The sequence below is a fragment of the Carassius gibelio genome, chromosome B20 (assembly GCF_023724105.1).
Source record: "Carassius gibelio isolate Cgi1373 ecotype wild population from Czech Republic chromosome B20, carGib1.2-hapl.c, whole genome shotgun sequence".
NCBI classification, from domain to species: domain Eukaryota; kingdom Metazoa; phylum Chordata; class Actinopteri; order Cypriniformes; family Cyprinidae; genus Carassius; species Carassius gibelio.
In genome coordinates, this window is record NC_068415.1 from 13,926,931 (window position 1) to 13,940,805 (window position 13,875).

At 37.0% G+C, this 13,875-nt stretch overlaps 1 protein-coding gene across 7 annotated transcripts in view; it reads left to right on the plus strand.

The window, feature by feature from the left end:
* LOC127984319 (ephrin type-A receptor 7) overlaps positions 1-13,875 on the plus strand; it is a 79,257-nt gene that overhangs the window by 47,887 nt on the left and 17,495 nt on the right. For all 7 annotated transcript variants that reach the window (XM_052586910.1, XM_052586905.1, XM_052586911.1 and 4 more), the window contains exon 6: positions 12,454-12,578. In XM_052586910.1, the coding sequence (XP_052442870.1) occupies positions 12,454-12,578 (125 nt within the window). The remainder of the gene's footprint in view (positions 1-12,453; positions 12,579-13,875) is intronic.

Here is a 13,875-nt window from a genome sequence, read left to right on the forward strand (position 1 = left end):
TCCCAGTCTTCAACTGTCCAATTTTGGTGAGCTCGTGCAAATTGTAGCCTCTTTTTCCTATTTGTAGTGGAAATGAGTGGTACCCGGTGGGGTCTTCTGCTGTTGTAGCCCATCTGCCTCAAGATTGTGCATGTTGTGGCTTCACAAATGCTTTTCTGCATACCTCGGTTGTAACGAGTGGTTATTTCAGTCAAAGTTGCTCTTCTATCAGCTTGAATCAGTCTGCCCATTCTCCTCTGACCTCTAGCATCAACAAGGAATTTTTGCCCACAGGATTGCTGCATACTGATTTTTTTTTCCCTTTTCACACCATTCTTTGTAAACCCTAGAAATGGTTGTGGATCAAAATCCCAGTAATTGAGCAGATTGTGATATATATATATATATATATATATATATATATATATATATATATATATATAGAGGTGCATCTCAGTAAATTAGAATGTCATGGAAAAGTTAATTTATTCCACTAATTCAACTCAAATTGTGAAACTTGTGTATTAAATAAATTCAGTGAACACAGATGAAGTCTTTGGTTCTTTTAATTGTAATGATTTTGGCTCACATTTAACAAAAAACCCAAATCTCAACAAAGGAGAATATTTCATAAGACCAATAAAAAAAAAAAAAAAAAAGATTTTAGTGAATTGTTGGCCTTCTGGAAAGTGTTCATTTACTGTACATGTACCCAGTACTTGGTAGGGGCTCCTATTGCTTTAATTAGCCTACTGCCTCAATTCAGCATGGCATGAAGGTGATCAGTTTGTGGCACTGCTGAGGTGGTGTGGAAGCCCAGGTTTCTTTGACAGTTCTTTTACCTTCAGCTCATCTGCATTTGCATTTTTTGGTCTTTTGTTTTTCAGTTTCCTCTTGACATTACCCCATAGATTCCCTTTGGGGCTCAGGTCTGGTGAGTTTGCTGGCCAGTCAAGCAGACCAACACCATTACTGAAATAAATGAACTTTTCCATGACATTCTAATTTATTGAGATGCACCTGAGAGAGAGAGAGAGAGAGAGAGAGAGAGAGAGAGAGAGAGAGCATATTGAATTTTTTTTTACCATTTTGAGTTTAATCTTATCCTATTTGAGTGTGTGTGATTCTGACTTTCCTCATGTGACTCAAGTCATTCTGCATTTTTTTTTTTTTTTTGAAAGTTCAATGACTTTGATGTTTGGTTTAGTTAGCTCTCGGTGAATGACTAACCCTTGGCGCTCGTGCAAGCTTTAATCAGAGCCATGCATGTAACCAGTGAAAACACAGAAAGTGGAGCGGTGGATTTTGTTCCACCCATGTGGACAGCATCCAAACCTGTGATTAAAGAGCATATGAGGTCTGATTAATACAATCATATTGCTGATGACAGATGGTTTGGGATAATAAATTGCTATTTACAATAGCATCATTTTCCAAAGAGCTTATGCAGTTTTAGTTTGAGACTTTAAAATTCACAATTCAAAATTTAGGATTTATTCATTGGAGAAAATGATTTTTTCACCAAAATTCATAAAGAATTTCAGGGTTGCTCGTTTTCATAGAATTACAATGAATGTAAAGTAAATTTTACATTCATAAAAGTCTGATAAAAAATAGTCTGTTCCTCATGAAAAGCCATCTTAGAAAAAAGAAAAAATGCATGCATGCAGGACACAAGGTTGAATAAATGATAGGATTTTCATGTAAGGGTGAACTGCTTCTTTAAGAAATAGTCCGAGGAACTGAACTTATGGTAAAACTAAGATAAGTGGCCTTGAATGCATGCAAAATCTAAAATAATAGCTTTTGCTATGTGCCTCTGACCCTGAAAAACCCATCAGTTTAAAGCACAGCTTGTTTGGTGAATAATCTTAGCTTTTCGGTTCCGCCGCGGCTCAGATATGCAATCAGCACGGCGTGTGAGTGTGAATGTGTTGCACGGGCCTGAGGCATTGCTTTGACATTTCGCTGAGATGAGAAGGTTGAGGTCCTTCTGCCTGTTTAGTGAGCCCTTCAAATGCGAATCGTCACGCAGCCTCCGCTTTATTAAGACAAACGATAAAAAGCACAGCGCGTGTTAACACTCAGAGAATGTCTTGTAGTCGTGTAGCTTCTTGTATAGCCAAAGGTCAGGCTGGCAGCAGATAAACTGGAAGAGTGGGCCGAAATTGGCCTCTGTCCCAGGACGTTCATCCTTCATTTGGATTGCGTCGCTTCTAGGGTTGGCTGTTCACTCTGATGGGCAGTGCGGTCGGGATCATTGTATGAAACGCCCAGTGAGAGAGGGGTCTGTGGCATATTTTTATGATTACATCACAATCTTTTGACCCCACCACTGCTTTCTGTGTTCCTGAAAAGTCTGTAATTAGACTGAAGCTTGTTTGTGCATGTGTGTGTTTTTGTGTGTGTGGGGATGCTTGATTATCTCAAAAATCATAATCACAATTATTTTGGTCAATATTCTGCCTTACAAAGGTAAAAGACCTTAACTCGCTAGAGTGTGAAACTGAAAAAAAAAAAAAAAGTTTTACTTAAAAATTATTATTATTAAATTTACCAAATTAATTATGGCAGCGGCTATTTACACTAAGTGCAAGTAACATTTTCTTAGCAATATATGCTATTTACAATAAGTGAAAATAGCAGTATTTTTTGTGATTTTTTTTTACGTTAAAATTTGACTACTTATTCCAAATAGTGGTAATTATCTGCACCTCACTATTTTAGTACATTGTAAAACATTATACGATATTATGTAAAACAGTATACAATATTAACTTATTGACGGTAAATTGTAATTTTAATTAAAATTATTTAATGAATGCTACCTTATTGAGACAATAAAGCCTTCCCTACACCTATCCTAACCCTACCCAATAGTTTATTTCCAACTTTTTTATTATATTCTTCATTTTAATTGATGCTAAATGCTTTTCTGATGTGATCTGAAATTTTAAAATGGAGAAAAAAGTTTGCCAAGACTCAATTCGAACCCAGGTCGATCGTGTCAAAATGCCTACGTTACACGTTTTACCATCTGTGCCATTGGATCATGCTAGCTATGACATTTGAGTCCACACGCTTCCAACTGACAGCCTGATGAATAATCAGCATTACAAACAAGTAAATAAATAAATCTTTAAAGGTAATTCATGATTATGTATTGCTGCCAAGGTATCTAGTCTTTACAGTGCTTTGTTAGATCACAATCTAAATCATTTGTCTACACCTTAATTAAAACGTGGCAGACTTTAATGGAGGACCGGAGAAAGAGGGGCAGAATGGGGTGCAATAATTGTTTAATCTCGATTATTGTATTTTCATAATTTTTGGAGGCTGAAATGGAACAGTTTTTTGATTAATTGCAAAGCCCTGTGTGTGTGCTTGTCTCTGTGTGTACCTACTTAACCATATTTTGGGAGCAAATTGAGTTTAACCTGACCTGACCTTTTTTAAAGATGTTCTCATTAGCATATATATAAGATAATATTAAATTGATTAAAGATCAATGTAATAATATATAGTCCTATATACTGTGTGTGTGTGTATGTGTGTGTGTGAAATATATATATATATATATATAATATATATATATATATATTAGTTATAACTAAATGTAAATAAAAACAATAGGAATCTATACAATGTCACCATTTAGATAGCCAAGTCAACGTGTGTGTGTGTTTGCTGAAAGCAGAGGCCAGTCTGAGCATGTACAAACTTTCAGTGAAGTCCAAAAAAAGAAGCCTCCCAAACCCAATTCCATATTTTCAACCTTGTTATTTCCGAAGAAATCCAGATCAAAGATCAAGATAATCTAAAGCAGTTTTATCCAACCTCAAGCATTTGATTTTGATTGGTGATTTGCTTGCAAGTCACATGGGCGGCTCGTAGCAGCAGGTGGGGAGTGTTATGTCAGAAGTGGTCTGAGGGTTTCTCCTACGGAAGCTGCAGTGGAGTTGGGAATTGAACGTGGAGCGCTGATGTGTGTATTGCGGAGATGATGAGGTGCTTATGGCAGAGGCCATCACGCTTGAGTGGAGGGGATGCTGGGTAGCCTGTTAAAATCCAGAGTGCTGTCTTTTCTAGCACACGGGAGTCAAGTCATAATCACACCATTTCTATTTGTTCTCTCTTCACCCACAGCGGAGACTCAGGGATGCGCACGGATGTCTCTCATTCTCTCCCTTAACCACTGCTCATCTTAAAAAATGAGAGAATAATTCTGCCGTTGCTTGTTTTGTAACGTCTCTGTGTTGATGATGGTTTCTCATTGTGTTTATGAATGTTATCTAAGACCAAAATTAAGTGGGAACTTTTAACTGTGCAGTACAAATCCTGTTTAATATAAAGTGCAGCCCAAAAGACATTCAAGGTATAAATTACATTTAGAAGAAACAAATCTTTGAGACTTTTAAAAATGAGAAAACAAAGAGACATTATGACGTAAAATGAATGTAAAATATTTTGCATTATTTTTGTGGGTTACTAATCAAATGAGTAAATGTGTGATTGGTCATGTGATGCTTATTGCACAGATGGACAGATGTTCATCCTCTTTCATCAGGACTGAAACAAACTTGTGTGCTGCTGAAAAAAAGAGTGTCAAACTAAAGTACAATCTAAATACTAGGACATTCAGAAATTCATAATAAAAAAAAATTATAATCTATGCTTGACTAAAATTGCTATGCTGATCGTATAAAGCCAGATAGAAGCATTTTCATTAGTGATCTTTGACATGTGGACCTCATAGTGCATGGAGAGTGGCAATCTTGGGTCAGTAATAGTGTATGATTATATGTCAGTAAATGAATGGTTCTGATGCGGGTCAGGTGACTCTGTGTGTGGGGTCAGAAGGTGCATGGGAGCAGTGATGGCTGATAATAGGCTGCCACTGCTGGACTCTAATTTATGTGAGGAAGTCTGGAGAGGGTCTTCACCAGCTTTGCTTTAGGTATCAGGCATTTCAGCATCTGCTACACGCCTAAATGCCTTTCCAAACTTACGACAGGCTTGCAGCACAGGACAGCTGGGCTGTTTATATGAACCCATGGCCGGTGAGACATGTGATCAAGGGTTATGTGATCACAATACTGAAAGAAGCTGGACTGTCAGATCACATCTCCTTCAGGGGTATTAAATAAACCTGAAAAACCTTCTGCTGTTTTGTTTTGTTTTGTTCACCACATTTGACCCAGAGTAAAAAAAAAAATATATATATATATAGATTTGACTTAATTTAATTTAATTAACTGATTTATTAATTAAAAACCTGAATCAGATCAGACCTCCTTCAGATGTTGATGTAGATTTTTGTGGTTTTGTTTTGTTTTGTTTTATTTGTTTGGTTTTGCCATTACATTTGACCTATTTTTTATATAAATTTTACTTCATTGTTTTAATTAACTTATTTATTCATTAAAATAAGCTGGATCAGAGACTGATAAACCTTTTGTCTGCTATGTTTTGTTTTATTTTGTTTCGCTGCTTTCATTTAGCCTCTAGACTAGTCCATTTATTTTTAATTTATTGTTTACTATTTATTTATTTAGCTTCTTTGTGTGTGTATGTGTATGTGTTCTTTTGTTTTCATCCTGGCAGACTTTATTTTTTTACACTGTGATTCTGTCATTTGTGTGTTTGATAGCTTGTCTTCAGCTATAAGTGATTTTAATTAATTCATAAGTCATTTTTATCATTCGGCTCTGCCAAATCAGACTTGAGAATGAACAGCCTTTCTGCCTGGGTACAGTAGCAGCTTTTGAACTGGATTCCACTTCTCTCTACAGCCCTATAGGAGAGTTCCAGCTATCCTAATAGCAAAAACACCCCTCTAAAGCAGAAGATGTATCATAAGGGACTCTCATAAGGAATTCTTGCCATTAGTATTGGAGAAGAACTAAAAGTGAGAAAGGAGAAGTGTGAAAAAGCTTTCAGCTTTTCAAATATTTCAGCAAATATTACAGGTTGTGAGACGAAAATGTTTCGGTTGCTTACATTTACATCATTTAAAGAAAACACCAAACACACTAGACATGACTAGACCCATAACTGTACTTCATACTTTCAGATTCAACTGTAAATGTGAGTTTCAGTGGCCTTTTCACTTCTAAAGCGTCTCACGGTTTGCCGAAAAGCTTGGGCTTTGATCCCTGAGAGAAATGAAAGCGTTACTTAGCAGCTTGAGCGGTTCCTGTGTGGAGCGCCAAATCGGAGCGTCCCCCTAGCCTCGCTCTAACTGAAAGTGACAAAGCTCTTGGTAACGGTGGTTGGGAAAGCACATTTCTGTTTGGTAGTGTGCAGCGGGAGGACGCCGGGGCTGGGGGTCGAGGGACAGACAAGCGAGAAAGGGAGAGACAGCGTAAGACAGCAAAAGAGAAAACCTTGTCACGGCAATTCTGCCGCTTCCCTCAACATTCATCAAAACGGCGGGCCATCATCTTCTCCCTACTTTATTTTCTGAATCACTGAGCCTCTACAGACGGAGTGAATTCTCCTATTCTTGCTTTCTTTCCCTTTCTGGCTTCTGTCTCTCTATTTATCTCGGTTTTTTCCTCTCTTTCTCTTTCTCACTCAGTCTTTCTAATGTTTGTACTCAAGTACTGTATATGCACTATCTACAGACAGAGAGGAAATAACCTTCACTGTAAGTCCAGTCCCAGTGCATACATCCAATCATCCTTACAAATCAAGTAATATTATTCATATTGTATATTATTTATTTATTATATATTATACGTACGTTTTTATATTTAATATTATAAATTTTGTCATCAATTTTGGGTCATGATGCACCAGTTGAGAGCCACTGATATAAATTGCACACACACCCAATCTCATGTCTGAGACTCATTATGCAGGTTAGTCTAAATAAGCACACACACATGGACCATTTTCATGGCCTTCTGAAGCAGTGGCAGACAGGAGGAACAAGAGGACATTCTCCTTCACACACAAACACACACACACACACACACACACTTTTTGGTAGCCAGGGGCAATAATGAGGCAGATCTAACACCCACGCTCTCTGTCTCCGTTCACATATTCATTTACACACTCACACACCGGTTCAGCCTCTCCTTGAGGTTTTTTTATATACTGCTCCGTCTCTTTCGTGGGCCTTTTTTCTTTTCCGGCTCAGAGTCAAAATGTCAAGCTAAGTAATGTTGATTACGTCAGCCCTCGTTAGTGTCTGTCCGACGAGAGCTCTGTCGCCCATCTCAGTGTTTTCATAGGGCTCTGGTATAGCCGTCTGCAGGAGGCCCAGACCTATTAAAGCCTAATGCTCCAGCCAAGAGATGACCGTAAATATAAAAAATATCCAACTAATGACAGGAATCGGTAGAGAGGACGTCCCACCCACCTGTCTAACCCCCCAACCCGACATGTCTGCAGCATTTCTTTAGTCATGCGTCAAACTGCTCCTCACTTATAGCCACATTGCTGTAAATGTATAATTTTGCTTAGGTTCTTTGCTTTTACTGAGGGAAATGTAGCTGGACACATAAAATGACAGATTACAGCCATTTTTGATTACAACTTAATTTGGACAGCTTTAAAGCTTCTCTCTCTCTCTCTCTCTCTCTCTCTCTCTCTCTCTCTCTCTCTCTCTCTCTCTCTATATATATATATATATATATATATATATATATATATATATATATATATATATTTATTTATTGTTGTACATTTAGATTCCAGATTTTCAAATAGTTGTTATCTTGGCCAAATATTGTCCGATCCTAACAAAGCATATATCAATCTAAAGCTTTCAGAAAATGTAACTTTATGACTTGTTTTGTGGTCCAGGGTCACATATAATTTCATTTAATAATTATTTTTTTTGTTACAGGATTTCTAAGATATTTAAAAAATTATTATCTTTTATTATTTATTTATTTTTTATTATTTTTTTTTTACCTTTTGATTAACTTACTTTCGATACAGACTTTTACTAAAAGTGTTTATCTAAAATTGTACAGCACTTTGAATCAGCTTCTGTTAAATTGTGTTTAATTTACACATTATTAAACTGCCCTAAACTTAAAGTCATATCGAATATCGATTATCGATAATATACCCTCATCCTAACAGATTTTATGCACTAATAATTTAGTCTGCTTAAAGCCTAGCAGATGCCTCTGCTGAATGATAGCATCAGCAATCGATCAAACAAACTCAGCTCCCACCTGCTTTACAGCAAACCAGTTAGAACCATTGGGCGAACGTTACATTGCCTAATTCATATTCATGAGCCAGGCTGATAAGGTTTATAATGTGCTTCTCAGATCGTTCCTGTGCCCTTGGCTTAAGCGAAACCTCCATTCTTCAATCTCAGGCTCCTGTCAAAGAACAGGAACTGCACTGCAGCGCTTTAGAACGTGTTTGTGGCGCCATTTCAGTCGGCGTCTCTTGATAAGCGCTCAAAGTTATTTGATCGTTTTGAGGTGGATGAAAAGAAACCGGGGACATGAGAGTGTCAGCCTTGACTTAAGTGGCTGGATAATTAAAATACTTCAAAGTTAATACTGCGCAAGCAAAGCAGAGAGAGAAAATGATTTCTGTTATATAATTCCATTCTAGTGCTTTCAGATACTCTAGAAACGCCACAGCCAGCCAACAGAGGGAAGAGAGAAAGGAGCTGAGAGTATATAAAAACATCTATGCATAATGTATCCCTAATGTATTCTAATGCAGAACATGATAGACGCTTGCTTCTGCTTGAATTAACTTATGCATTAGGAGGCTCGAGAAGGTCACTTATATCTGCTTTTATGTCACCCAACCACTGCACACCAAACGTGCCCCCCGCACACAGCCGCTTCAGGACAGACAGAACAATTATATGATTTTCTGCTGTGTTAGGCCCCTTTCATGCGATAATAGTGGGAGTGGGTTGACTCGCTCTGAGGTAAGCATGTCATTAATGGTTGTTATAGGGCAGTGGTTAAACATACCACAGGGAAGGTGCCACGGAGAGGGACTGAGGGACACATTTCCTCCATATTAACACTGAACTCAGGGTCTCTCTTCCAGCTCAAAGATTCGAGTCGATATGAGGGCTGTCACTACGCTCGATTCTCAATTACCCGGCTGGTTCTCAGCGGAGAGAGGGGATGGCAGCCGGTCCCACATTGCTGGAATCCGAGGTTTCTTTTTATGATGAAAGTTTGGACTTTGCCTTAAATTATTTAAAATAATAATAATAAAAAAATTGTGTTTTAGCTTTCATAAGAGATATGTATTGAAAGCTAAGGGCTAAATAAATATATATGTGGGCATTATCAAATGTGTTTTTGTGCATTGAAGAGCTAAATGCACTTTTTTTTTCATAAATAAATATATTATTTATTTAGACACAATTATCAGCCATAACTTAAATATAATCAATATTGGGTAGATTATCAGTTCGCCTTCATATACTAGCTTATAGATGGCTCTTGTTTCTCTAAAAATACATCCGCCCATGTAAATGTTTACTTTTTGAAGCTAGACTTACTATTATTTGACTTTGTGGTTAACTGGTGGCCAACATGGCTTGTCAAAACTAACCGACGTCTTTTACCTCAGGGCCAAAGTTGAGTGCTTTTACAAGTAAACACAAGTGACTAACAGATTGCCTCGTCAATGGAAATGTGCCTCTGAGACCCCAAAAGCAGTGTACGTGTGTTTGTATATAGTAACTAGATTCAGAAGTCAGAGGGTGTGCTGGATATGGAAATAGATATACAAGAAGAATAACAGGAAAACACTTCATGTGGGAAAAGTAACTCTAGAGAAACAGTCACAACTTTTATTTCCCAGATCAGGTTAAAAGGAGCTAGGCTTTTACTCCGAGAGACAGTCGAGCACCTCATACCCACTAGTACAGAAGAAGCAGTCAGTTTGAAAGGGCCAAAAGATCCAATTACTCCAATACAACTGGTTCAGTGCCGTACAAGTGTGCTCTTTAAATTGCTATGTCCTGCCTGCATCGCCCCACTCCTCATGGGTAATTGACACTCTCTGCATACAATGAATGTGGACAGAAAGGAAAAACAAACACAGATTCTGAGACACTCAGACTGGTTTGACTATTGCTAAAAGTAGAAAATCAGTCCTGTTCAAAAAAAGCCGGCCTCTTCATCTGCACAGTTTCCAACTGAGGGAGTTTAAAACACTTTGAGTATGTAACATCCCTAAATGCATCAGTATGATTACTGTGGTTTGGATTGAACAGCCTCGTAAGGAGAGTGAGGATTTTGGCTGCTGTTACAAATGAGCATGTAGGCCGGCACAGTATGGTGTGCGTTCGGTCTGGCCGACCTTCAGATCTGGATGGGAAATTAGATTGTTTTAGTTGGATTACACTAGCTATGTCAAAACACAGTCTGACTGTTGCGGTTTTGGATCTGTGCTGCCATCCGTGGTCCTGTAATGAGGTTTTAACCCTGAATCACTCATTGCCATGAGATCAGCGCAAAACAAAATCCCGGGTCAAATGAGGTTATGACCTTGAAACTTTGCTCTCAACGGATCACTGCTTCTCTCACTCTCTCTCCTGAGTTAAATTCCTCCCGAAGCCTAATTCTCTTTTTTTTTCCTTCATCTTGAGAAAAGTCTTTTCTTACTTTAACAGACGTCCGTTGAGAATGGACACTCATTAATGGCGTATGCATGAACGCTACATTTCCATGCACTTCTTCCAGAACGTCCTTATCCGAAGGTTACCTTCGAACGGATCTTATTTCTGAAGTTATTAAAAACAAGGAATTTAATTTGGGTTACCCACAAGCCCCTCGTTTTAAATTCACACCGCATTTGGAAATAGTATACCGAGTGAACGTACAACGTGTGCAATAACTTTGTAATTTAAAGACAATTATGGCACACTGGAGAAGAAACTATAGGAGGCAAACATGGATTGGGAAGTGGTGCTAAAGGGAGGGAATAATTGAGGTGCTGGGAAAGTCAGCGTTGGGGTTAGGGTACATTTCTCTAAAATACGCTTGCGCATGTGTCGGCAGAATTAATTTGACTTAATTGACATTCATAAGCCAGACGTTGCAGTTTTACTCTGACTGGGATAAGGCTGTCTTGTGCTGTTTGCTCAGTAATTGAAATTTCCATTATGAGGTGTAAACATTTAGCAGCCACCAAGTGAATATTCATCAGCAGGAGCAGTAGTGACACAAGATTCTGTCTTTGTGCATTTGTGCCAGCCAGGTACTGAATTTGCATTAAAGCTAGGGAATAGTTTTTGTTTATGCATATATGAATATATTAACATGCTGTTCGCTCAGTATGAGTTTGATTTGTTTTAGGTTATTTTATCCAAACACCATCTAATACTATAAGTTATATTGTTCTGTTATTTATATGTTTTTGTTAACAAGTGTTTAACGCATTATCTTTAATATAGGTAATTACTTGGCTTCCTGCAATTGAACATTTTTAAAGTTTATGTTAATGTAGTTTTATATTTTAAATATTAAAAGCGAATCAATAAAAATATTTAACATTAAAGAGATATCACTCAAAAATGAAAGGTTTGTCATTATTTACTCACCCTCACGTTGTTCCAAACCTGTATGAGTTTCTTTCATGTGTTGAATACAAAAGAAGATATTTTCAAGAATGCTGGTAATCAAACAGTTGCTGGCCCACATCTTTCTTTCCCTATTAGGTAAGTCAACAACTGTTTGATTCTTCAACATTTTGTAAAACATCTTTGTTTGTGTTCAGCATGCAAAAAGAAACTTGTACAGGCTTGTAATGAAATAATGGTAAGTAAAAGATGACAATATTTTCTTTTTGGGGTAAACTATTCCTTTAAGCTTTGTTGAGATCAATGAATTAAAAAAATATGCATAAAATAAATGCCTAAAATCCCTAGTGAAAAATATACTAAATATATTAAAGTATATTTGAAATACATTGATTTCATGTTAAGTATACTACAAATACATTTAAATATTTATGTGCCGAATAAAATAATCTGCAATTGTAATATAAATTTACTAAACTTGGATACTTTAAATCTGTTAAACTAGAACAACTAATTTTGTACTTTAATTGCATTTAAAATGCATTTTAATTGTGCAGAAGTAGTGCTGAAGTCCAACCAACCAACTGAAGTATATTTAATTGTGCTAAAGTGGAAGTCTGCAAGCATACTTTAGGTACAATTTAAAAATCTTGCATTTATAGACTGCTATTATTCAGAGATCATGCTATCATCATTAAAATAGGCATTAAAACCCATTTAGGCTTAATATTAAGAAATAGTACTCCAAAAAAAGTTTGACCTTTTTTTTTTAGGGATATATCAGTAAATATTTCAACTATACTTAGTATGAAATAAATTCATTTTAAATATATATAAATCAATTTAGTCATTTTAGATACTATTTTGTTTTTAATTGTACTAGTTGAAAATGTGTAGAGAATTACTAAAAGTCAGTATCTTTCCTGTTTTCATTCTTTCAGCTCCATCTCAAGTGAGTGAGGTGATAAAGGAGCGAGTTCAGCAGCACAGCGTCCAGCTCTCCTGGCAGGAACCAGAGCAGCCCAATGGCGTCATAACCGAGTACGAGATCAAGTACTACGAGAAAGTGAGTACACACCACCTGCTCCAGAACATAAGATATTAATGAATATATGTCTGTGTGTTTCACAAAATGTAAAATGACTGTGTCTGCCTGTCTATCAGCATCCCAATGTGCATTCTATGTGCACAAAGCTTGCAGTCAAATGCTCCGGTCTGAGTGGATCCTTCCCCTCTAATTGATATAATGAATGAGACTCTCATAAGGTTTTAATTAGACTGAGGTCCTTCACCAATCCCACACAAACATACACAGGTCCATCTTAGTTTACCACAGCAACACTCGTAAACGTTTAAGACCACTTCAGAAACACACACACACACACCAGAGTAGCACACATGCATCTGGTATTTTTACCTGAGCATCTGTTCATTGAAAAAACACCCCAAAACAATCCCTTGCAGGTACGCACACACTGTCACTAAAACATTAATTAGAATCATACTCCCAAAAAACATGAGCACAAACACATGAACATTCATTTTCTTTCACCTCAGCTCACTCTCCTGTTCAGTATCACCCCTCCTCCCCCCACATCCATTATAAAGCACAGCTTTGTAGGGTCTACCTTCAAGCTCGTAAGTTAGCTAGTCAGGCATGAGCAGAAAGGAGCTGGCCTGTTGGGTTCCGGTCTCTTAGGCAGTGTGAAAGCAGGAGCAGCGTTCTCTGGCTGTAGTCCATCCTGTTTGAAAATTAGAAGCAAGCTTGACTTCAGTCCTAACAGCCTGTGGCATTCCATTTAAGAGTTTTTTTCTCTCTTTTTTCTCTTCTGAAGTCCATGAGAGATAATTTGCAGATCAGTGGGAAAATGCTGTGGTGCAGCAGTGTTGCACATGGTGTGTTCACACAGGGGATGTGGGTTTGCATGTACAGTATGGAGGAAAGCCCATTTCCATCCAGTTTTTTTTTCTTCTATACTTCTAATTTTAAGTATGTTGTGTTCACCAAGTCTGCATTTATTTGATTAAAAATAAAATAAATACTATTATGAAATATCAGATGGTAATATATTTTAAAATTCAGTTTATCTTTGTGATGGAAAAGCTAAATTTTTAGCAGCTATTACTCCAGTCGTCAGTATCACATGAAAATGTCCTTCAGAAATCACTCAGATATACTGATTTGGTGTTCAAGAAACATTATTATTATTATTATTATTATTATTATTATTATCATCATAAATGTTGAAAACAGTTTTTGAGGACACCTTTTTTTGTCTCTCTTTTTTATTATTTGTTTTATCAGAATTTTTAACTATTTTATATGATCACAATATCTCTATGTGATATCTCAGTCTTGTAAT